Genomic DNA, 25,938 nt, shown 5'->3' with positions numbered 1-25,938 from the left:
TGCCTTGGGAAAGAGAGAAGTGGGAGGACGGACGCTAATGACTGATACTGGATTTACGTTAGAATTGCCGTCACTGAAGAAGACCTAAACTTCTTTCTTTTGGTATTGCCAACTTAGACTCCAGCAGAAGCGGCTCTTCCTCCAGAAACAGTCCCAGCTGCAGGCATATTTTAATCAGATGCAGATAGCAGAGAGCTCGTACCCACAGCCCCTTCCCCACCAGGAGACGCCGCCGCAGCCCTCCCAGCCGCCGCCGCCTTTCAGCCTGACCCAGCCCCTGAGCCCCGTCCTGGAGCCGGCTTCCGAGCACATGCCGTTCAGCCCCTTCCTCAGCCCATACCCCGAGATGCGGCTGCAGCCGCTGCCCGCCTCGCCGGGGGCCCGCGGGGCCCCGCCGCCCCCGCCGCCACCGTCGGGGGGTGCCCCGGCCCCCTTACAGTTCTATCAGACTTGTGAGCTGCCGGGCGCGGCCACCCCGGAGCCCGAGCACCCCACTCCCGGTCAGTACCCCGCGGATGGAACCCCGCAGAGTAGCATGGACGGGCCGGACTGTCCCAGGAGCTCAGGACTACAGGAGGCCCCCTCCGGCTACGACCCTCTGGCGCTCTCCGAGTTCCCCGGACTCTTTGATTGTGAAATGCTGGAAGCCGTGGACCCACAGCACAGCGGCTACGTCCTGGTAAATTAACCTCAGCTTCACAGGAAGTGAGGCGGGTTGGGTGAAAAGAGTGTTGTCTTTCTATTTTCATTCCAGCCTTTTAAACTTGAAAGCTCGTTTTCCCGCCCTCTCCCTAATGGGGAAGAAGTCAAGTCACCCAACTGGAATTGGAGGGCCGGCCAGCCAGGTGTCGCCTCCTGCTGGCTCTGTCCCACCGTGGTTTTCTGTGGCAAGTGCTGGAACGTGGTTGTCGGCTGCAGCTCATGCCCTTAGGTCAAGTGGACCGAGCTCTCAGCTCTGGAGGCACCAACAAAAGTTTAATAAGAAAAAAACATCCAGACCTAGGTTTTACACAGAACTACATCAGTTCATCAAGGGAAACCTCGGTGAAAGCAGGAAAAAAAATATGTGCCATTATATGCAGGCAAAAAAAAAAAAGGCAATATATTTTTCACTGAAACAAGCAACAGCATGTTCCTCAAAGGCAAATCAAGAATACATATTGAAACTGATGCACAGGAAATAAAGTTGTATTTTGTCGCTGAATCGTTAAGTTCTGAGCTGCTGATGCATGGTGTTCCCGAGATCACTCAAAACGGTAGAGCCTGAGCTCTGTTTCAGGGTCCACTTCGGAACAGCGGGCACTGACCCCTGAGACCGGCGGCCACCTCCGTCTGAGCGTGGGTGACACACCTCCTTGGAAGGTCCCTGGGTTCCAGAGTGTCAGAGTGTCCTGAGAGCTCCCAAAGATGTCACCTGTGGAACCGAGAGACACGCGGCAGTGGAGACCAGGGGCGAGAAATCAAGAATCGGTCGAGAGCAGCAGCCCCGGGCCGGGGAAGACGGGCTCTTCCCGCACGGTCTTCTGTGGAGACTTCCGGTTTGGGGCAGTTGGTCTGTAGGGAACCTCGTGTCTCTTTTAAAAATGTAATAACTACTTTGACTTTACACTAGGTGTTGCTAGTTGTTTATTGAGCTTTGTATATTTGGACAGTTTCATATAGGGCTTAGAAATTTTAAGGACGAGGAAAAATGAACTTTATCTCCCATGTGAAGTGGTAGTGCTGTGCCTTTCCCCTCCCCCAGATCACGCTTTAACAATTTCTTTTCTGTAGAAACCAACAGTTTTCCATTTACGTCAACGCTAAATCCAAAGTCACTTCAGAATTTGTTTTCCACCATGTGGGAATCACATCCTTAATTTCCTTAGAGTTTTGACGTGTAATGAAATGTTCAAGTATTACAGCAATATTCAGAAGACCACAGATGTGTTAACCATTTGAACAGATTCATCTGCCAAACATATATTACTCGTACAACTGAACCCTTACAATTCAGTCTTCAGAGTACGTGAAAAAGATGCCACAGCTAGTTGACTGTGTAACCTAGAAATAATGAGTAATCTGTCATTGGGACCGTAAGATCCAAGTGATACAAATTCAGTATTATGTACAAAGACTCTCGTCTCTGTCCCTTAGAATGGCTTGTCCTGTGAGCAGATGAACGCGTAAGCACAAAGCATCTCCCTTAAAGCACAGAGAAGAGAGATACTACACTGATGCTGCATCTAGAAAACACCCTTAAGGTGCCTTTCCTCTGTAGTGTGTGTCCAGGGCAGGCGAGGAGAAGCGTGCAGGGTCTAGGGGTTCAGTGCTGGTGACGCTCCGCAGGCACTCTGCTCGGGGCTGGACTCGGTGTGAGCACGGGAGGGCGGTTTGGAGGACTTGTTTTTGTGATTGGATAAGACGCAGCAGAAACCCAAGAAGGAAGTAGGCTCCTTCTACGAATTGTTTATTCCTCCTCATGCTTAAGATGGATGATTTTGTGAAATAGGCAACATCGTCTAAGAGATCCTTTCATTAAGATCTCTAATCTGTTCTAAGTTTTTGCAAAATAAGCCAGTTGTAAAACAAGCTTGATTTGTTTAGACTGAAGGATGTTTTCCCAAAATGTTCTACAGAAGTGCTATAATATTTATGAAATTAAATGCCTTCCGGATTGAAGACGGGGGCCTCTCATTTCAGAGTCCCTAGGATGGCAGAGTTGCAGACCAGGCCATGAGCCGCTGAGCCCAGGAAAGCTGGGTGCTCCGGCAGGACCACTGGGCTGACGGATGAGGCAGCAGAGGCTCTGGGAGTGTCACGGCCCCAGAGGTAGGCTCTGGGGAGCACCCAGCAGTGCCCGGGTCTGTTCAGACCGCAGACCGCGGGCGAGGAGCATGACCCATCCTGCTGGACTGTGTTGTAAGCTGTTTGCTTTTCTCATTTATTTCAAGCAGAAATCAATAAATTCCATAACGATCTGTATTCTCTGAAATGTAAGCTGGTGAGAGGAGGCTGGTTCTGTTGTTCAGTCAGGCATTTTCCCACCCCCATCTGACTATCTCCTTTGCTCTGTCCCCTGACTAGTGACCTGTGTGAGCCTCCAAGCTGTTTTCTCTTCACAAATACTAAAGTAACACTAAGAAGGCTTGTACTACTCTTTTTATAAGAGAGGTACTCTGAAACGACGCCTTTGCAGTCTGTCTCACACCAGTGTGTGTACACTACTGTATGATAACCATTAGCAGCATCACCCTCTTGTAAACCAGGCTCCTCTGAAGACACTTTGGTGAGACGAACGTGAGGTAAAAACTTCATTCAGCAAAAAGTGCAATATGTGTGGTACTTTATTTTCGTTTATGCTTTCTCTTTTAAATCCGGGATATTAGTCTATACTTTGGGAGAAAAAGCACTATTTCTGCAGTGTCCAATTGGGGAAATGTGTCTCTAGTATTTACGTGCAGCTGATATGCGGGTCCCTGTAAGGCAAACAGAGCACGTTAGCACAGCAGGCGCGGGTGGAGGGCCCTCCCGAAACGGCGACGGACGCCCCATCCTCCCCGCCACCTTGCTGCCGCCTTGGGAACAGAGGAGGAGGAGGAAGGTTCTCCACGCCAGCCATCCTCCAGTCTCCACATGAGGGGCCCGTCAAGGAGGACGAGGAGACGGAGCTGAAGGGCTCCTCCCTCCCCGCGTCAGACCTCCAAGGACAGACAGTCGGCGTCCCCTTCGCCCTCAGCGTCGGAGCTGTGCCTGAGCCAGTCTGCTGGGGCTGGCGGGAGCCGCTGAGGGACGGGGGGCCCGCGCCCTGCCGGGGAGGGAGTGGCGCCCTCTCGTGGCGGCACTGGCCGTTTCCTCTCTGCCTGAAAGGGTGGGTCTTAGAGAAATGAATTCTGCCTAATTACCAGAGTTGGGAAGAAGGGTGTGATCACAGCTGAAGCGTGACTGGCTGGCCAACCAGATACGAAAGGGAGGTAAAAAGCAGCCGCCTTGGCTCTGGCCGGTCAGGGGTCCAAGTGCGTAGTGGTCAAAAAGAGGTCCTGCTCAGGTGCGAGCAGTTACCACGTGTGGACGTGAGGAGGTGAATGCTTTCCCTGGCAGGGTCCTCCCAGCCGCAGTCAAGCCCCAGGTTAATACTGGGTTCTGTGTTGGGGTCAGAATTTTCTAGCCACAATCACATTTAAAAGCCTGTATGAGGAGTCACACTTCAGTTGGCTTAAGAGAAATCTCACTCCAGCTAATTTTTCACATTTGTTCTCCTTTGAGACAATACGTAGGGTCTTTTGACAACATTGGTCCCGTGAGCAGTGGCGGAGTCTGTTCGGGGCTGACCTTGGCTGCACCTGGACCCCTAAACTGGTCTGCTTCTACTGCCTCCTCGGAAGCCACGCGAGCCACTCGCTCTCTTTGTGCCTAGAAATCAAAGGTAAAACCTGGAGAACAGGTAGTAAGTTGGAGTCACTGTACAGACAGGGATCTTTGATCATTTTATTGCTTCTGGAAGTTTTTCTAGAACTTGTCTTCAGAGTGATGTGTGGAAGACAAGAACGGTGTCATCTGCCTCTTTCTAAACTGGGACCAAAAGAATTTAACAAATCCGCATATCCCTTCTAACAGGTTTGGTAGTGCGGCGGTCCCTGGCCTGTGGTCCCAGGGAGGAGGCTGATGACGGAGCGCTGTCAGCCCGTGGCCCCTGGAAGGCGTGAGGGGACCCAGGCTGGCCTTCCCCAGCACCCCCCAGACCCTGGACCCCGAGACCCTGGCCTCACAGTGCCCCTCCCATCTTTGTTTCACTGCTCCTCCCCATGAAGGTGGCCTGGCTGATTCCAGAAGACTCACAGCTGCCCTAGTTATACCACCATCTTGCCCACATCTCATATGCAGATTTCAACACATTGGGCAGAGTCATGCACCTGCTGTTGCAGAGATTGAGAAAGACGCAGCAGCGCTGCCCACAGTCAGGGTAGGTTTGCTGGTTCCTGCCAGGCACTCAGCTCATCTGTCGAAAAGGAGCAGTAGCTTCTATCTGTTCATTGATTTACCCAGCACTTTCACAAGTGATCTCTGCTAATTCCTCACAGCAGTACTATGAAATTAGTTGAGCAGTTAGTCCTCATTTTTTACGGCTGAGGAAACCAAAGCTCTGTGAAGACTGACGTCCAAGCCACAGAGCTCAGGAGTAGAGGAGCTGAGGGAGGCTCTTGGGACGCTCTTCCCTCCTCAGTAGCAGTTGAGGCATCTCACGAGTAAACAGCTATATAAGCAAAGCCCCATGTTGGTTAAGCACTGAATAAATGTGACATTGTCCCTGAAACCTTATTCCCAATCGACTGCTGCCTGGCTTTGGTGGAAGGGCTGCCCTCCAGTTAACAGCCATGCATGAGCAAGGCCCAGGGAGACGGAGAGCCCACAGGAGCCGTCTTTCAGTGTCCAGTTAACTGCAGATGCTCAGGCTCATGTCAGAGATGCCTCGTTTCTCCATCTCCCAAAATAAAATAATTTCCTGCAGAAGCTGGTAATAGGACACACCCTTTCTTGATGCCAAGGGGTCCAATTGCACAGCTTTAGCCACCATTGCAGACGAACAGACTCAACCCCAAGAAAGGGTCCTGCTTAGAAAAGAATCAGGAGCTCAGTACAGTCCTGAGGAGGGGGGTGGAGCATATTTACAGTGAAGGCCCATAGAGTTAAAAAAATAACATACTTTGAATACTTCTGTCTTCAGAGGCAAAGTGGGTGGGTAGGGAGAAGCTTTAAAAATAGAAGTACAAAATAACATCCTGGAAAAATGTGACCCCAGATTGGAATAATGTTACATTAGCAAATACAGATAACTGGGCCTTGCTAGGGGCTGTGAGATGCTTATCTGTTCAAGATTTGCTCAGTCAAGGAAATTCATGTGGTGATATCATCCCACTATTGATGGCAAAAGAAATCTGCCTCCACCAAAATCTCTGAAGGCAAAAGAACCACAGAGAAAGGAGGTTTGCTTCTCTTTGGGGTTGCAATTTAGAAAACAAAAGTGATAGAGATATTTGCACTTTGTAGAAAGGGCAAAATTATTTGCTTATTTCTGAAGGGAGGAGGGTGGTCTTTGCTGGATGTTTGGTTTTGTGAAAGAGTTACTTTTGATAAAATTAATCTAATTGTAGTTATTTTTTCTGTGTGCTTTTTTTTTTAATTACTAAGAAAAAATGGTGAGTTCAATAGCTTTGGTATTTTGAGTGCAAATCATAATAGCTCCAATGTGAAAAAAATCAAAATGTAACCTGTCACTCAATGTTAGAAAATTGCTTAAAATACAGTTTAATAAATGATCTTTGTATCAAACGTAATTTAAATGGGGTAATTTTCTGCAAGGAAAATGTACTGTTTCTACCTTTCCAACCCTCTTGAATTAAAATAAAAACAACTTGTTTTCTAAGAGCCCGGGTGATCTGAATGGCAGGCGGGTGAAGCAGAGCGATTCCCTCGTCAGGCCTTGGGTGGAATTTTGAAAAGTAAGGATGGTGGCTGTGTTCCCTGAGCTCTGGTGCTCATTTCAGGCTGCAGAGAAGGACAGTGGATAATATGTTCTCATTGACGTCAGCAGGGTAAATAATACCTTGCTCTGAAGTCACCCAAGCACACGGTAGTGCTGGAGAACGCTGGCCAGAGCACAGCCGACTGCAGTCTGCACACGGGTTGGGGTGCAGGGGGGGCGATGTTGCCACCGGCACTCACTGATGGACGCAGAGAGGGAGCCAGGCGAGGGTCTCTGCAGCGGGAGGGGGAGCTCGGGCTCCCCCCGCCCCGGGACAAGCAAGCTGCAGGGCAAGGGGACACTGGCACTTACTCAGGATGGCACATCTCTGCAGAACACATACACTACGGCCCCCCTGCCCATGGGACCAGACACACACACAGGCTATGGTCCCCCTCCCGATAGGAACCAGCTCAGTGCCCACGGGAGCTGGAGAACCCATTTGCTGAGGCATTTGGGGCACTCTCACTCACTCGGCACTTGTTTCAGTGCTGGACCCCAAGTGAAAGGGCAGTATTAAATCCCACTTTCTGGGGATTTCCCTGGCCGTTCAGTGGTTAAGACTCCATGTAGGGGGCACAGGGTTGATCCTTGGTCAGGAAACTAAGATCCCACTTGCGTGAGGTGTGGCCAAATTAAAAGCAGAGGAAAAAAAAATGCTACTTTCTGGCAGCAAATTTAAGATTTGGTTTCACTCAGACCATTCCAGTTGAGTCATGCTACAGCACTGAGACAGCTCCCAAACTGAGGGGTCACCCACTGGCCCTGGTGGGGGGTGGGGGAGGGCGGCACCTGGAGGAGACAGCCAAGGGCGAAAGAGAGCAGAGCCTGCCCACTGACCACCCTGCTGTCCCAGCACCACCTACAGGCAACTCAGTCCTGCTCCCAAATGGCTCTTAATCTCTGTCTGGCTACCCAAGAATTCAGTAACACTGTTTCAACTGCTTTTTTTTTTTTCTTTTTCTGAAGGAAAGCACTCAATTTCAGCAACAATGTTTTGCAAACTTTACCCTTTCCCACCAAATTTCTCCATCCTCTTGATTTTGTGTTGCCAAAAACAACTCCAGTGTCCAGGGTACAGGCAAAAATAACAGCCCTGCCAGCAGAGACTGGCCGGAACTCTAGCCCCCAGTCAAGCCCTTGACCTTCACAAGCAGAATCTTGGTTCTGTGGCCTTGATGAGCCAGAAGCTCAGTGCAAGGGGCAAGGGCACCCTGAGCTCCAGACACCGGACCTCTGGGGTCTAAAGCTTGTCAAGAGTGCTCCCACCTCCAAAGCAAGGCAGCATCTGCAGTGCTCCTCACTAGAGTCCCCCTCCATCACGGCCAGTCAGGGTCCCACCCAGGGTTCTGTTGACCATCTGTTCTTTTCTACTCCACTAGTTCTTAAACAGGTTTCACAGATGCCTCTGACATGCTGATAAAACGCTCTGGATCCTCTTCTGAGCAACAAGCAAACATACATATACACAACTTGAGACAGACAATTTCAGGAGAGGAGTTGCTTCCCGGACCCACCGAGGCCCGTTTGTGGGGCCAGAGGGGTTTCTAACCCCCGACTTAGAGCACTAGCATCTCTGTCTGCAACCCCTAACACTCTTCAGTTACCCTCCTGGTAGTGGCTCAGTGGTAAAGAATCTGCCTGCAGTGCGGGAGACCTGGGTTCAACTCCTGGGTCAAGAAGATCCCCTGGAGGAGGAAATGGCAACCCACTCCAGTATTCTTGCCTAGAGAATCCCACGGACAGAGGAGCCTGGCGGGCTGCAGTCCACGGGGTCACAAAGAGTCGATGAAGCGACTCAGCAGCAGCAGGACTCACGCTTCTGAGTGTTCCCACCCCTCCCTGGGTGGATCCTGAAAGCAAGAGTGCCCCCTGCTCTGCCGGCAGCCCCAGGACACCACGGGAGGAAGTTCTAGGCTTTGTGCACTGAACTCTGGGTACTACATCGCTACAAGACACGTGTCACCTGCACAGGCGGCAGCCACTCTGCCCTTTTCATTTGGTCCCAGTGATACCACTTCACAGAAATGACAGAACACGTGGAACTAACACAACATTGCAAATCAACGGGCGTGTCTGGCACGTAACGTTCAGTCGTGTCTGACTCTCTGTGACCCCATGGACTGTACCCCTCCAGGCTCTTCTGTCCATGGGATTCTCCGGGCAAGAATTCTGGAGTGGACTGCCATTCCCTTCTCCAGAGGAGCTTTCCGAGCCAGGGATTGAACCCGGGTCTCCTGCATTGCAGGTAGATTCTTTACCATTTGAGCTACACGGAAGTCCTCTACACTCCAGTAAGAATCTTTTAAAAAATGAAATGACAGGGTGGAGCAGCTCTGGAGGGATAGGATATTGTTCATGGCTCATCCTTTGGAGGGTCCCTTGGGAGAAAGATGTGGGTCCCGACTGAAGCGAGGGGGATGTCACCTCAGACATCAGTGGCAGACAACCGAGGCCATGCCCCAAAGCCAGGTCAGCAGAGCGCGAAGCTGGCGCGTGCCTCCAGCCGCTCAACTGATACGCCTTTCTGCCCCAGGTATGCCAGTCCGCTGGCCCAGCTGAGCTCCTCTGGACTGACAGTTGCAAATACCCTGAGGGAACACTGAAAGCTCCCTTTGTGTAAATTTCCAGGGGACTTTCCTAGGTGCGCTGACTCAGAGCTGGTCTGCAGCCCAGGAGAAGCCGGTGCCGGGCTGAGCCGCTGAGTGAGGAACCCGGGTGCAGGAGAGGGCATTGCCCAGGAGGGGTGGACGCCCCGCTGCAGCCGCAGCCCTGTGAGCTGGTGGTGCGGAGAGCTCAGGGAGTCTGGGCCCCAAGAAAGAGGTGTCGGGGATCCGGCCTCTCAGAGGGAGATGTTGTCGGCCTCCCTGTTGGGCAGGCTCTGAAAGCTTCTGACTCAGTCTTTCTCTTCACGCCCCAGAGATGAGGGAACAAACGGGGCCTGAGATACCAAAAGGGGGCCTGACTGGGAGCCCTGACCCTGAGGAGGAAGCGCGTCACCACACTGGGATCACCCACAGTTGGGGGGCGGGGGTGGGATGCAACTGAACTGAGGGAAAGCCCCCCAGGGCTCTCCCTGAAGCACGCCCCACTGTGGGACCCCGAGTTCACAGACCAGCCGGCGGCTCAGGTTCCAGTTTGGGGCCTACTAGAACTGTCCCCTGGTCACTAGAGAAGCCCCGATGTTCAGCAGGCCCCTGCGCCAGCCAAGAAGCTGGAGGAGACTTCAGGGACAAAAGGGCTGGGCAAGAAGGGCCCATCCAGGAGCAAGTGTGGGAGAACGGGGTCCAGCCTCCCTGCCCACTCCCTGGAGCGGTCACTTGGCCACTAAGACCCTCCAGTCAGGTGGAATCTATCCATTCTCTGCCAGGGACAGCTTGGGAAGCAGCAAAGTTCCCCTGGCTGGGTCCTTGGCCCCTGGAACTATTCCCAGCCCTACTGCTAACCTGGGCAAATCACTGCAAAGGCTCATTATCCCAACGGTGACTCCTAAACACAGATGAGCTGACTCAACAACCGCTTTACTGGGGGGTTCAAGTGCAGCCTGGCCTAGCCCTGCCCTCCAACAAGGAAGCACTCAGAAGACTCCCAGATCCCTTCAATGGCTTGTCACTTCTACCTCTTGTTTCCATTTAACTCCTGATCATCCCAGCACTCAACATAGAAAATAGTTGTTTGGTGCCAATGAAATCTTGTCACAGATTTAAGGTGCCCTATTCCGAACAGGACTTCCCTGGTGGCTCAGGGGTACATAATCTGCCTGCCAATGCAGGAGACGTGGGCTTGATCCCTGGTCTGGGAAGATCCCACGTGCTGTGGAGCAACTAAGCCGGGCCTCACAACTTGTTGAGCCTGTGCTCTAGAGCCCAGGAGCCGCGACTACTGAGCCCACAGGCCCCAGAAGCCGTGCCTCACAAGGGAAGCCACGGCAATGAGGTGCCTGTGCACCGCAACGAAAAGTAACCTCCACTCGTCGCAACTGGAGAAAAGCTCGTGCAGCAACCAAGACCCAGCACAGCCAAAAATATCTAAACAAACTAAAAAAAAAAATACAAAGAACCAAGAACTTCGCCTAGGATTTCTCCTTTCAGTGATGAATTCTAAGCATGGGTACCACAGATAAAAGAACAGCTGTGAGAATCCATATCCCACCTAGAAGGCTTTTCTCCTCCGTCTCCAATTTTTAAGACTGAGCTTCTGGATACAGGAGGGCTGGAGGGCCCACAGTCTTTCTCTGCAGAGACAGCTGCTCAGTCCCCACCCCTGAGAGAGGTGTGGAGAGGCGGCAGGCCCTGAGGACACTGCTCTGTGGCAGTGGTCTGCTGCCCCCCTCCCTGGGCCCTGATCTCCAGATTGGATGCAGGCCTTCTCTCATCATTCTGGGCTCAAGAAAACCAACCTCCTACCCTAAGGTTGGCCCTTCCTTGAGGAGCTCCTTCCCTTTAGACGTCCTCAGCCGAGCTCCTCAGAACTGCCCTGGAGACCCTCAGGCAGCACCCAGGCCCCCCAACCTGCTCTCGGGAGAGAAAAAGGACAAGCTGTCCCTCTCCTCCAGGAAGCAAGCTCCAAAGGAGCCAAGATTCCCGAGCAGCAGGAGGGCCCCACCTCAAGCTGGCAAGAACTGCTGGTTTAAAACACAGAGGGGAGACAGGTGCCAGAGGCAGGGGTCAGAGATCCTAGGGGCCCAAATGAATGACACGCTGAGCTTGGGGCAAATAAGGAGAACTGGAAAAACCAGAAGGAAAAAAAAGGGTGGAAGGAAGAATGGGTGCAGAAGGGGCAATGTCAGTGGAGACAGGGTGGCCGGGCTCTGGCCAGCGTCTGCACAGCACAGGCTGTCGAGTCAGAGAGAGCACGACAGCAGGTTCAGGGGGGCCATGCCTGCGACCTCTACAGATGATGCTTCACTTGATCTGAGTCTCTGAACCTGGGCTCAGCGTGGAGCCTGACTGTCCCTCACAGCTGCTCCTTCCTGCAATAACAAGACTGACATCACTGTTGTCAGGGAAATGGTGTTTTGATTAAAATCATGTGACAGCTACTTCGCAATTCAATAAACAAATCCTCTGTTAACCCTCGCCTGACAGAGGCCCGTCGGCAGCTCTGTCAGCAGAGAGCAGCCACCAGGGGCCAGTCTGGGAGGCCCCAAACAGGCACCCGTCAGCGCAGGAACTGGCCCTCGTCCCACGGGGCCATCCTGTCTTGGGTCAAGAGGCAGGCCAAGCCCCGGGTTGTGAAACGGTTCCCGCAGGGCCCAGAGGCCAGTGGACACTGGAGGCAGTTCCCAGGGCTCTCAGTAGCCGGGGCTCACCCCGACCCCGCCGGGGGCAGATGGGCCAATCTGCTACGTGCCACTGACAGTGAGTGAGGGGTTAAGAACAATTTCTGGTTTGCAACTGGATGACTTCCTGGATCACTCACTTGGCTGCTGGCCCCTGACACACAGGGCTCTGCCTGGCAACAGCCAATTCCCTTTCCATCTCACCCGGAGTCCATTTCCTTCAGTGAGACAGACTCAGGGAAGGCTCCCTGAGTCAGGACAGGGGGTTTTACCGGGCTGACTGATTTGGAGCCTCAGAAGCAGAGCACAGCTGGGCCTCCAGTGCTGGAAAAGACACCCAGTAGACAGGACAGGGTTGGGGGGAGGTTCTCTACCCGAGAAACAGAGCCACCAGCACCCACCACACAGGGCTGCTGCGAGGACGAAGGGAGATTTTGCTGGGAGCCTGACAAGCTGTCTGCAGTTACCAAGTTTCAGGGTTCAGGACATGGCAGCAAATGCTGTTTCCCCAGCTTGTGGCCATCAGGGGCCGCCTCCAGACCTGGCAAGTTTGCCACAGAGGGGTCGCCTCAACTAGTCCACGAGCAGATCACAGGCAAACCATGTGTTTAATGGCATAGTCAGTGGACCCTGAATGTGTAGGAAAATATAACTCCTTCTCAAGGAAGTCTGTGGCTTAGGCTTAAAAATGTGAAACTGTTATTCAGACGTGGTAGTTTCCCTGAGGCCAAGTTCAGTGAAACAGAGGCAAGGACCAAAGGCTGCTGCAGCTGAGGGTACTGTCACCTCAGCCCTGCCTCCGGGTCGGGGCAGCCACTGCAGGGAGAGCTGAGCCGCTGGCCCTGGGAGAGCGGTGCACACGGCAGGAAGGGGAGAACATTCAAAGATGAGGTTGTAGCTCAGGGCCTGGGCCAGAGCAAAAGATTCTCATGGCCGCAGTTCACAAAACATGAAGGAAAGGGCATGAAGATTTGTAAGACAAACGTTTTGATGTTAGAACTGTCACCAAGCAAACGCACTGGAGTGGGTACAAAAATACCATTATCTTCCAGATAAACTAAACGCAGCCTGACATCAGCACATGGCAGCCAGCCCCACTGTGCTGCTTCTCTGAAGGAGTCTAAGTCATACGTCACCCTCCGCACAAACAGCCCCAGGGCACTGGCTGGCACCAACTTTGCTGAACTTGAACTTGGCACATGTCCTTCAGAGTGGTGTCAAGGAGCAGGGGGGCGGGGGGGGCGGGGGGGGTGGTGCCTAGTAAAACATTCAGACTATTACCCAGTAAAATGGTAAATGGTTTTTTCCTTGAATGGAAGTGACTACCTGAGATGAATTGTAGCAAGTAAGAACAGTCTCTTCTGGGAGGTATGTAGAAACAGCCTGCTTCAATAAGCAACTCTTTACCAACCACCTCTCTCCTCTGCGTTGGGGGCAGGGTGGCAGGGTGCTGGCAAGCCCACCCCACCCTTCAGAAGGCATTCCCAGAATGGTCAAGAAATATACGTAACATATATAAAAACAGACTCCCCTGGTCCCCGGAACTCCGCCGTCCTCTCAGGGAGAGAGCTCAAAGCTCTGGCTTCGCCACCTCTGGCAGCAGCCCCAGGCTGCGCTGGCTGCCCTCCACCCACACACCTCAGCCCAGGCGACGGAGGGGCCCGGGCCCGTGGCGTAAGGGCACTTACCTTCCCCGTGTCCTCTCCAGGCTCTCTGGGTCTCAGGAAGTGGTTCTTGTCAGGCCCAGGGGCGCTGGGCTCTTCACTGTCCTTCACAGGAAAATCTAGCTTCCTCAGCCTTTGGGCCATCGCTAGAGACACAGACAGCAGACGGTAACAGACCCCGCCAGGCCGCATCCCCAGGAGCTCCCCTGCGCCTCCTCGCCACGGCCCTCAGGTGCGCCAGCCCTGCGATGGGGATGCACACAGGCCTCCGGGCACGGAGCTGGTCCACCCCCGCACCTGACTGAAGGTGCTTTTTCCTCAAGGGCCATGGGAAGAGCCACCCTACTGGGCCTAGGGTGCCAGCCGGGTGCTCCCCCACCTCTGGGTCACTGACAGCCTACAGAATCCCAGCCAGACAGGAGAGACTTGGCTCCTTGCAAAATTGACATCAATTTAAGACAACAACGCTGAAGAAAGAAATGACTTGGCTTTTCTGCCCAATGAGTAATTAAAATCTCTTCATCCTCCAGAAAGATTTCCATCTCAACTGAACATTATGTAATTTCCTGGGAAAAGCAGGCTCATGGAGGCAAATGGGGAATAGTTAAGACTATTCTAGGTACAAAAAAAGACTGGAGACATGTGAGTGAATGGGAAAGAAGAGCATGGAGCTGGATGGAAAACAGGAGTATGAGAGAATCCCAGAGAAGCAATTACATAACATCAGACCACAATCTCTTCATTGTTAACTAGAGAGAACAAGGTGACCGCTCCTTCCCCCTCCAGTCTGTAACCAGGCAGTGCTTAGAAAGGAGGCTTTAAGACCAGAAGGCCAGGAAGGAAAACAAGCGTCAGAGGAATTTAAGTGAAAGGCGAGAGACAAGCACCCAACTTGCTGGGCCACTCTGCCCTGCCATCCCCAGGGCAACGGGACCAGTGTGATTTCCTCAGGGAAGAACCAGATTTTTAACTCCATGACAACGCAGCGATTAACAACACTGCCAACAAGCCAGCGTTACCACAGCCCAACCACTGGGTCAGGAATGACATGTCTGATTCCCCTGGAGGTCCATGCAGTATCTTGGCCGCTTGGAGAAGACCGCTCAAAGGTCAGGCTGCCGTCTCTGTTGATTCAGGACGTGCTGTCCAGCAAAGACCCCCAGGGCCTAGAATCATAGTGGCCAAGCCGCGGGATTTCTGTGACCTGAGGGCGCCAACATGACTGGAAACAGTCACGCTGGAAACCATACATTAACCTGTTTATGCTTACGAAACCAAATGCACTTCAGGTTCGTATCTTCACGACAGCATAGACAGAGAAACAAGATCTTGTCTCTTAAACCTGTGAAAGTTAAACCCCACAACACTAAGATGAATTCCACTCCTGATAAGACTTTTATTGGCATAACACTGTATACATGTCTCTGCTTCACTTTTCTAATCAAACAACTGCTGTAAACTGCCTAAGATGGGTATCTATGGCGGCGTTTATTCCAGGCGCTGTACAATCCAAATACAACTGCTGCCTAAGATTGGGGACTGGGGAAGGGCCACATAAGAGCAGTGGAATTCTTTTATTGTGTCAACAGGAGAATGAGAATAGTCTGGTACCTTGGCTGACTTGTTCCACACACACAACACAACAGAAGACAGGTTTTGGAAATTCACTGAACACATTTTTATTGAGCACCTACTATGTACACCAGACACTGACCCAGATGCTGGTGGTACAGATACAGCAGAAGACAAAACAAAAACCCCAGCCCTTACAGAGCTCCTGGAGCTTACATTCCTGTGAAATTAAGGCAAGAAAACTAATACATGGAGAAAAGGACAAGTTATGGGCCAAAGAACAGTTCCTCTGAAGAATAACAAAATGGATCCCTATTGTTGAAGTCAGAAGAAACAATGAAGTCCCTACAGGGTGACCCAAAAACACAGGGCCCTGCTGAGCTCCCTGCCCCAAGCCTGAGAAAGAAAGGGTCACAGTCTCCCCTCTGCCACATCTAAGGGTGGAGGTCAATGCACAGTGCTCCCCAGCAGGGCCACAAGACCAGTGAAGAGTCTGTCCACAAACCAGAGGAAAGCCATGGTTGTGTAAATTCGTTTCAATCAAGACAACAGTCTCTCAAATATGAAATTCAATGAAGATGAGCATTAACTGCAGGTAATAAAGAAAAACAAAAAGAACCATGAAACAAACATTGTTTACAGCATAATAATTAATGATTTCTTCAGGGAAAGAAAAGATTTTTTTGCCTAAGAAAATATTTAATCCTTAGCCCAGAAGTAATAAAATAGAAAATTACTATAAACTAGTTTGGCAGTTTGAAATGCACTCAGATAATTTTGATTTTAAATGTTCCGCTTTTCTAAGGTAAGACAAACTTTAAAGTATTTGGTCAAACTTGGTTTTCTGAAATGGTTTAATGTACAAAGCTTCCTAGAAGTCTCTGTGTCTTCACAAAACACAACAGGGCTCACTGGCTTTAAGAGACTATAAATGAAAGAAACTACTTGAAAACCAAAATGGAAACAAGCAGACTACAGCAAGACTCAGACTCAGCAAGATGCACTGAGAGAAAAATAAGCTGCAATAAAACCTCATTAATTAAAAAGTCATTAGTGCAAGGCAAGTTTGATTAGGTGAAAATTGTTCATAAATTTAAAAGAAAAAATACTTAAATCCTCCATTAAATATGTGTGTATATCTATCAGGTATAAACAGCAAATTCAATGTATCTAAATAAAGGTGTGGCCGGTATTTTAATATAATTGATGAGAGTGATTAGAAACCAGGCATATCAAGTGGGAAAAGGGTGCTTTTTAAAGAGCGTTTAAGTAGTTCAGAAACATCAGGCTTCCTTACATACAACTAATTTGCTTCAGCAAACCCTTCAGCTTTAAGTCATTATCAATTCCAGGAGGAATTAATGAGGTTTTACTGTAAAAGTAGAATAACATTTCAAATGATAAGATTCCAGCATCACCCATACCAAACAAATACTGAACCTTCCGTTTGGAAAGCTATTACTGTGCAATAGCAAAAACCAAACGTCCACACAGCTGGAAGCAGAACCAGGTAAGGAGCAGGAAATCCTCCGTGCTGTCCCACTGGTTCCTTTACTCATTAGAGATGCAACTGCAGTCTACAATCATACCATGGAACCACTGCTTACTCAGGGGCACTAAATTTTAAGCATCTCAACAGGGAGAAAGAGGAGTATTTTTGAACGCAGTCACAGTGGGGAGCTGCAGAAATGGAGTTAGGTTTCAACACGACACATTAGGAGCAAGATGTATCTGCATTTCAGGTTTCTGGATGACATGATTACAGCCACAATCGAGCAAATAAAAACCAAAACGATGAACACATGAACCCTGAGCATCCACATTCCTCCTTCGCGTGAGGCACTGACACGGACCATCATTATCCAGGAGAATATGGCTTTCACTACAGTTGAATCTCAGTGTGTCTCCCAAGTGGAGTGCTTATAAAATAAGTTATTCTAAACCATGTACATTTAACTTTGGAATGGAGACACACAGATACATGTAAACATCCAAAGAGTCACTCTGTTCCATGTCTGGGTCCAAAACCCGTCCAGGCTTGGTGGACTATTAAACAGGCTGGGACCTGATTAAACAATGACGATGCAGGAGCCCAGACAGTGCTAAATAAATCATTAGGAAACAGTCAAGAAATGACTGTGCCAAGTATCAGAAATTGGTCACAAACAATAAGAACAGTTTAAATTATCCCAACAAGGAAGACAAGTGAAAAACAATGCCATTTCATCTTTAGAAAGAATCAAGTCACTGAAATTTGATTTCTTGTAAGTTGCTGCCATTTGCTCGGATGAGGTCTTGAAGGTTTTCCATTTTTTTTCTCTCCACCCAGTTCAAGAACACATTGACTAGAAGTCTGTGATAAGAATTTAGTAAAGTCTTTCCCCTCGTTCCTCGTTATGCCAGTGCAAGCACTAGAAAATTCCAAACAAAATCAAGTTAGTGGTACAGAAAGTACATGAACTATGTACGCGAATATTCAGCGCAGCAACAATGATCCCAAAGTGCAAGACTAATAGCTTCTCACAGTGGTCAGCTTCCTTACTGTCAGGCTAATCCAAAGTTAAAACTTTAAAAACTGATTCAAATCCAAACAAAACACTGTTCTTACCAGTAAGAATTATTTCCCTACCCAGCCCTTAGATATGGAATTGAGAAAATGGCCTGCCTGGTGGTGGGCCAAGAAGGTTCTACTCAAAGAGGAGACGGTGTTTCAGGAGCTCACCCCCTCCCATGCCCAGGTGCTCATCGCCTGGCCCACTTAACACCACTCACATCCTGTGAGCCCAAGCCAAAGCTGGAAGGCAGAAACAGACATACCACTTATGGCTTCCTGTGCAAAATACTTGACATCCATGTCTTCATCTTGGCCTAGCTTCTGTAGTACCGGCTTAACCTCCTCCTGCAAAGCACTAAAATCCAACAGCATTATTTGTGAAAGGCAGTCTTCTGAGCCAGAGAAATGCTTTATGGTATGTAATATATATTATACTCTATGGTAATTTTCACAGTTTAAAATTTTTTTAATATTTTAAAACACCTATAATATTAACTTGACAAGTACTAAATAATTTCTCTAAGTCTCTGCAGAATTACCTTTGGACAATGGTCTACACATGTATAGAGCTTAAATATAAAAGAGCAGACACCCTCAAAACTGGTTGTTCAATTACTTTATTATTGTCTTTAACCTAACCCACATCTTAGGTGATGTGAAAATCACCAAATCTAATTATAGCTATTTCTGCCTACATGGGGTGAAAATTTAAATCTACTTTTTAAAAAAGAATATTAAAAATCTTACTCGGTATCTAGAATTGGTCCAATTTTCTGTAGAGATTTGGCCACATTGAAACGGACATTTGCTACTTGGTCTCCTGCCATTTTCAATACAATCGGCAGCATCTGCTTAGTGGTTATTTCCTGACCACAGGCTTCAGACAGTGCCTTGAAAAAGAAATAAGACAGCACATTAAAAAACACCTTTTTAAAAAAAAGTATCCCCAAATCTAAAGAGATAAGAAAGTAACTGGCCACCAGGAAAATGTTTCTAGTGTGAGTATGTGATGAAAGATACAAGGCAGAATAGAATCCCAGAATTAGACCAGAATTCAAAACTGACTTGACTATAGAGTTTAACACAAATTGAAAAACTGACGGTTTTCTCTCATCTCCTAAATATCCAACTTAATCAGTAGTAAGAAATATAGTCCAAACAGAGGACAACATATTCAGGATTCAGAAATACAGTCCTGAATAACTGGTTTAACATCAGAGCTTAACAAAACAGCTATGTAATACTTACATTAATGCAGAATAAAGTGGTCATTCTATGCAAGTAATTAGGATCATTCGCCATTACTAACACTTTGGGAACGATGGTATTTTGTGCCCACTCTGTACCAAACTTCTGAACTAGTTTCATGAGGTTATTGGTGGCAGCTTCCCGGATGGCATACACTGCAGAAGAGGTGAAGAAGACATTGTCGTGCTGCTCACATCACGGGCGTAATCTAGTTTACTTTTCCTTACGCCATCGTCAAAGGTGGGCCAAAAGTAAAACTCTGTAAACACTCCAAATTTAGTCAGACTGCAATGGCAAGCATGCTCAGCTATGACTTCTAATATGCTGATGTGGTCTGACTATAGTTTCAAGATGTCCAAGGAAAAGGGAAGTAAGGAGCTCATTACAAGCATCATTAATTAGCAAATATGAGTGCCTGCCAACTATGTGCTATGTGTCACAGAAAGAATGCATAAGTTACTTGCCCCCAAAGACCACATACTCAAGCAGAGAAGTGAAAAATAATGCGTTCTGAGAAGTCATGGGGTCTAAGACGCATTATAATAAAGCATGCAATAGTAAAGACCCTGAGGGCTGTAGGAGTTTAGAGGACAGAGAACACGGAGGTCTGGGAAGGCTGTGGGAAACACAGGCCTTGCACTGGGCCTTAAAAATTATGGAGGATGTGTCTAAGTGGAGAGAAGAGGGGAGGAATTCCTAGAAAGGACAAAAAAAGTTACCCAGGACACAAAGGAAAAAACTGTAATCTGTGAGACTGTAAGTTTGAACAGTTAGGGTGGAGCCAGACCGGGCTTCATGAAAGCTAAATTTAGACTGTAAGGAAACCAATGACGGGTTTTTAAAGCAAAGATGTGGCCGTATGACCAATGTGGTATTTTAGCAAGATTATGCCAGCAGCAGCAAGAACAGCTGAGAGAACGACAGCGAGGAGGCTATTCAGAGGCCACTGTCATCGTCTACACAACAGCAAATAAAAACTTGAGACTGACTTGCCTTTTTTCCCCTTAAAAATGTTTCTGTTGAGGCAACACGTCAAATGCCTTCTGTGAATATACCTGCCTGCTTTAATCTCGTAATTCCCTACAAGGTCATTTAGCAAAGACATCATAAATCTAGATAATAAAGGCCTGAGCCACAATCTTCTCAACAACTAGTTACTACATACAGCAGCCAACGAAGACAGGTGTGGCAACGCTTCATCTTACACGTCCCATACACTCAAAATTTGGCCTTAGGTAACAGGGAAGAGGTCAGTACTCACTCCTTCTTCTACCCCTCCCTCCAGGTGCGCCCAAGGCTCCTGGCTGACAGCTGGGGAGTGACAGGCACCCAGGCCACAGCTCTGAGCCCGGACAGCTGACATACGGCTCCCAGCCAGGAAACGGCCACTTCTTCCCAGGCCAGAGCCTCTTGGGCGCCACCGCTGGTGAGCACAGGCCAGACACTTTAACAAGGGGCTAGATTATTACCAACATGCAACCTGACCAGAGCATGTGGGAGAGGCAACCTGCCATCGATATTCAGCAGCACTCTCGAAGGAACACGCTCAAGTCACCTGTTCCACTCATAACAAAAACTCCCTCCCTTCACCAGCACAGTCTTTGTTTTGAGCACACTGTCCCCCACCAACTTCTTCCCATCTGTGTCTTCTCCCCTCATTGTTTTTTTATTTGCTTGAGATTCTTCTCATCCTAATGCCATTGCCATAGGGAAGCGATCTCATTGCCAGAGTAACCAGAGACGAGAGCTCGGCCTTGACCCAGACCTTAACTGCACTCAACTCCACTTGGCCAGACGCCTACTATGTTCTTGGCTCCTCTCAATTCTGCTGTGAAAAGAATGCAAACAAACCACTCCACGGTTCTGCCTCTCCTCTCTGCTTGTTTTGTCTCTCTCCCTCCTTCTTCCCTCTCCCCTCAAGGTCTGGCTGATGTGCAATGTTCCTCTGAATTTCTAACACACTCTATATGTGGTGTATTACTAACTTTGGTACTTTTTCCTTCCTCCTATAAAAAATCAATTCCCCTTCTAAATTCCTCTCTCTGATCAACACTATCCACCCAACCATGGGAAAAGAGGGTAAGTGATACTGTCTTGCTTCTAGTTCTCTGTACTTTTTCACAATTTCCTCTTAGTACTTTAATAAGCAAAAAAAGTTTCGAAAAATTTAACAGATCACTGATCACTACATGGCAGTTATCTAAAATGCAAAAACAAAACCTCCAACAATTTCAGAGCTGACACTTCACTGGTTCAAAGAATGCTTGCAAAGGCCACTTAAGTATGCTGCTGCAGAAAAAGACACAAGGGTCTCTTCTGCTCCTAAACTGGAAGACAAAAAATCAGAGAAAAAAGAAAGCATTAATTAACCTGCATTGACAGGTGAATTCTATATAGAAAAGATGTCAGGAATTCAATTCTTTGTGGAACATCAGGATTTTAAAAGTATGTCAAAATTAAGTGTAGAATACTAGCTTTCAAAGAAAGTATGGACCAATCTGCTGGGACTCACTAACATTATTATTTATCAGAAATAATATGAACATTTTATTTCTAAAAAGAGAAGACTATCTTACCTATGATTTCACCAAACCTTAGTTTCATCTAAGAAGAAAAAAAATGAAGCCTTACAGAGACAACTTTAGAGGACAAGAAAAAGAGAAATAAAATCTTTGCAATCTAGTTTGAAAACAATGAGATTATCTACATTTACATGTCTTTACGAAATTTACATTTTTTGAACCTCTCCTCTTCACTTTTTTAACCATATGATCCAACTGGCAACCCACTCCAGTAGTCTTGCCTGGAAAATTCCATGGACGGAGGAGCCTAGTAGGCTACAGTCCACGGAGTCACAAAGAGTCGGACACGACTGAGCAACTTCACTTTCACTTTCTTCAAAAAAAATCAGTTTGGCAAGGACTGACGTCTTGAAATGTGTGATGCTTCATCCGGGACGTCAGCATTTCTGTCCACTGATTCAGCTTCAGTTCAGCACAGTTATTTAACACCCACTACGCCAAGTCCTGTGCTTTACACTGGAGGTATTCTTTTAAATCACTCAGGAGAGCTGGGTTTTTTCTTTTTGTTTGTTTGTTTTGACCCTTAAAACCACCTACCTGCAGAAGCAGATACAATATCCCCTCTACTCCCAAAGGAGGGTCTCAGAGACACCCTCAGAGATATGCTAAAGTATATAATAAGGTGTTGTGGAACTGAAGCAAGATACCCATCATAAGCACCAAAATATGGAACCAAAGCTCCCAGGACATTGTAAGTGCTCAGGGCCCTCATCTGCACAGATCTCAGACCACACGGGAGCTGCCAGGTCTGGACAGGAGGCTGACTCTGGACCTCACTGGTAGACAGAGGCCCTCTCCGACCCATCGCTGCCCAGCAGACAAGCAGACATCCAGACCTGAAACCTTGTTCAAAAGTCAACTGCTAACAAGTGAACATATCAAATAGTTTTACATAAAACATCAACTGTGTATTTTGATAAGCAGCAGTTTCAGCTTTTATTTTTTAACACAGTATGTGGCACTAGAGGAAAAAGATTCTGTGATTGCTGAAATGAGTTATGCTATAAATGCACAGAAAAGATAGTGAGCCTCTCACCCAAACCAGAAACCGGGGCCCTCTCTATCCTAGGGGACAGGCGATGTCTTCCTTCCACGCCCTGACATCTTTGTTGCACCACTGCACACCTGCTTCTCTATGTCACCTCAAAGAAGCCCACGAGCCATTTCTTCCCCCAGGTCTTTCTTCTGATTCCAATCCCTATCCAACTCAGTCTACAGTGGCTGAAGACACAAAGATGGCAAAGGACGGTGGAACAGAAGACCTTTGAATCAGAAAGGAATGAGTATATGTATGAAAGAGAAAAAATAATATAATGGAAAGAGTGAGAAATAGAACAGAGAGATTGTCCAATGAAGAAAATAAAGTTTAAGATAGAAAAATTGGTAGAAGATAGAAATGTCGAATTTTTTATCAGAACAAGCTAACTGGACTTTAATGAAAGACTGTCTTCATCACTACACTGGTAAAACAAAATATGGTCAGATTAGGGTTCCTTTCTGAAAAGGAAATACACAAACAAAATGGGATTATGCAAAAACACAGGACTCAATCCATTAACTTATTTACTTACCATGGTCCACAAGCCAGGCCATACATAAAGAATTCAGCTTTTCATCAAAGAATTCCACACCCTATGGATACAGAAGATTCCATTAATACACGTCTCCAAAGTTTAAAAATCAAGGTCTATTTATATTACACCAAAGTGACCTGAAAGCTAAAAAAAGTCACTTATTTCCAAATAAGCTGAATTCATGGACCAGCCAGAAAAAAGAATACCATGAAGTCTGATTTACAAACTACAAAACTACTTTATTGGATAGAAATCATAAAGAAAAGGTAAATGAGATGGCCCAGGGACTGCTAAGTGGGAGAGAAGAGAGTGGCCTGGAACCAGACACTACGCTGCAGAAAGAACGCAGCATGGACAGTCTGCCAAAAGATCTCTATGGAATATCTGTGAAAACCAGCCATCAGGAAAATACCAGTCAGAAATACTCGTAATTCTCAAAATTCTCCCTTTTTGGTTAATATCTTTTTTTTTTTTTTTTGGTTAATATCTTAATAAATCCTTAAGGATAAAGAACCTGACATCAAGAAATAGACTCCTCCCCAATTAGAGAGAGCACCCTGGGATCCATGGGAGAAAGCAGAGAGAGAATAAGCAGGCACAAGACTACAGGTGGGGTGGACCCATCCCAGTTCTCGGTGGCCATACCAGCACAGGCCACAGACAAGCTCCTCAAGCTGGTTTACACAGACCTAGCACCGTGGACTTCACATCATGTGGGAGATGGCTGTGAACTACGCTTTCCCCACACCTCTCTCTTGATGCCTACATGTTCATACTCTTTAGCTTCTTTGGAACCTAAGAAGTTTCTGACCAGTGACCACATATTTTAAATACAGAAATGTTATACAAGTGCTTTCAAAATATAATAAAATGGCTTCATAATAATAGGTTATGAACCGGCTTTAGCATACATTTGGATTACCATGTCTGCTCTCAAAGATTTATTTTTCATTTCAGATCATGGATTTCTCTGAGTCCTAATTACCTTTTATTTCCTGATTCTTGTGGTTTAGCCTTACATTTACTCACTATGGTCCATAAACCAGGCCATACATAAAGTCTTGAAGGAATTTTATAAATTGACTACCTGAAATAAAAGTCTTTATGGATTTTTTTTAAAGAATAAACTATATAACACTAACAGATGTTGAAGTTGTATAATAAAACACTTCTGACTGATGCATGCCACCCCTGCTAGACAAGCATGAAGCAAAGTCACCAAGTGTCTGTTTCCAAGGAACAGAGTTTGTTAAAAGAAACGGTACTGAAATTCACCGTCCCTTCTGGACAGTTACTTCAACCTTCAGCAAACCAGTTAACCACTGCTGCTTTCCACTCTGAGTCATGACAGCCAACACTTAGGAACAGAAGATGACACTCAGTACTTGGGAATGGCAGGACAACTCTGGGAGACAGTGGAGGACAGAGGAGCCTGGCGTGCTGCAGTCTGTGGCCACAAAGAGTCGGACACGACTCAGCAACTGAACAGCAGCAACGGTGGGGGAAAAAACCGACAGGATGACTTTGACCCCATTAGGTATCCTCTACTTTTTGAAAGTTCACTTTATATCACTTCACTTTTACAAAAGAGCTGTAAAAGAGTACATGTCTTCACTAACTGAAAGAAATCTAAATTGCATTTCTCCTTTAACGAAAAAAGGTGAAAACAGTATTCAGTGTTCGTTTTGCAACAAGCCAACGAACCCTTAGACAGGCAGCAGCAAGCGTGGCACGGCCAAGCTCCTTCCCTGAGCACTGCACTCAACATCTCATTTCAGCATCAGGGGCCACTGCGCCAAACTGTCTGTGGGCATCTGTGCTTTCTCTAGTATCTCATGTATCTGTTAGCAGGATGTGTCCTAAGGTAACTGCTTCTTTGCTTTACACCACCTTAGGCTTGCAAAAGCGCTCTTAGGGATGCTCTACTTTCAGACAGCGGGGAAACCTGAACACTGCTCTCTCTGGCATCTATTATGGAGAATGGGACACTTCAAGTTTTACAAAACATGATCCCACAGACATGCACAAGACACATTTCATAAACTAAGTACACCAAAATAACAATACAAAGTCACTAGTCCAAGAAAAGAAAAAGTAAATCTCATATGCTATGATATGAAAGGAACAGAAGTGAAAGAGGAGAAACAAACTGCAGTAATACTGGCTATAAACTGACACATTATGCGCTTTCTCAGAAACTAGTCAAGTATTCATTTCTCTCAACAATCAACAAATGTTAGGTGCCTGATTAATGCCACACCATGGGAGGCACTGGAAATAAAACACTGAACACAGCCCTGCCCAAAAAGAGATCAGCTGTCTATCTCCTCATCTACATTTTAACGGTTAATAGTGACGTGCAACCACCATGATGAGGGCACATCAAACTCAGAACTGACTAGGGTACCTACTATAAAAGAAAGGAAAGGATATGGCTATAAAACCCAACACTGAAATTTTAACTAACTTGTTATCAATAAAACTATGCATAAATCTCAAATAGTAACAGATAATGTGATAATACAAACTCTGGCCAAAATATTAGCATTACAAACTTCAACACTCCTTTTTCATATGGGGAGTCCTCAACTCCCTTTAACCATAATGCAAGAAAAGTGGTAACCAGAGACATTTGCTCAGAGTACAGGCAGAGAAAGAAGCTTCCCTGAGCAAAAGTCAAATCTCGAAACCATACTCCCCTTTCTTCTCAGATAAATATTCCTTAAGTCACAGAGTCATTAAGTATCACAAAATCTATGTGACATATACCAAGAAATTATATATTCTTCTACGGCTTTGCTTTCAGATGGTGGGAAGGTGAAATGTGTTTTTATAATACCTTTTTGTTAGATACAAATGCACTGATGAAAATGAAAACCATTCTACAGGCAACTGACAGAGACCATACTTTCTCATGCATCTAAATGAACGTAACCACACGAGCCATGTGGGCCTCCTGCT

At 47.4% G+C, this 25,938-nt stretch overlaps 2 protein-coding genes across 6 annotated transcripts in view; one reads left to right on the top strand and one right to left on the bottom strand.

Annotated features, from left to right (window-relative positions):
* The window catches only part of SIK2 (salt inducible kinase 2), a 129,758-nt gene extending 123,353 nt beyond the window's left edge, over window positions 1-6,405 (top strand). Inside the window, exon 15 of one of the 4 annotated variants that reach the window (XR_003514747.1) lies at window positions 118-205. Coding sequence is in view for 3 of the 4 variants with exons in the window: in XM_027563784.1 (XP_027419585.1) it covers window positions 118-688 (571 nt within the window). In the remaining variant the exon portion in view is untranslated. Of the gene's footprint in view, window positions 1-13 lie in introns of all 4 variants that reach the window. The other 3 variants (XM_027563784.1, XM_027563785.1, XM_027563786.1) reach the window with 3 other exon arrangements.
* The window catches only part of PPP2R1B (protein phosphatase 2 scaffold subunit Abeta), a 34,301-nt gene continuing 12,709 nt past the window's right edge, over window positions 4,347-25,938 (bottom strand). The window contains exons 11-16 of one of the 2 annotated variants that reach the window (XM_027563789.1): window positions 22,975-23,035; window positions 18,822-18,976; window positions 18,321-18,463; window positions 17,837-17,928; window positions 13,472-13,593; window positions 4,347-4,412 (exon numbers count right to left, since the gene is read on the bottom strand). In XM_027563789.1, the coding sequence (XP_027419590.1) occupies window positions 4,347-4,412; window positions 13,472-13,593; window positions 17,837-17,928; window positions 18,321-18,463; window positions 18,822-18,976; window positions 22,975-23,035 (639 nt within the window). Of the gene's footprint in view, window positions 4,413-13,471; window positions 13,594-15,101; window positions 17,431-17,836; window positions 17,929-18,320; window positions 18,464-18,821; window positions 18,977-22,974; window positions 23,036-25,938 lie in introns of those variants that run through there. The other variant, XM_027563787.1, reaches the window with a different exon arrangement.

Source organism: Bos indicus x Bos taurus, chromosome 15 (genome assembly GCF_003369695.1).
Source record: "Bos indicus x Bos taurus breed Angus x Brahman F1 hybrid chromosome 15, Bos_hybrid_MaternalHap_v2.0, whole genome shotgun sequence".
Lineage (NCBI taxonomy): Eukaryota > Metazoa > Chordata > Mammalia > Artiodactyla > Bovidae > Bos > Bos indicus x Bos taurus.
This window is presented reverse-complemented; position numbering and strand designations above follow the sequence as displayed.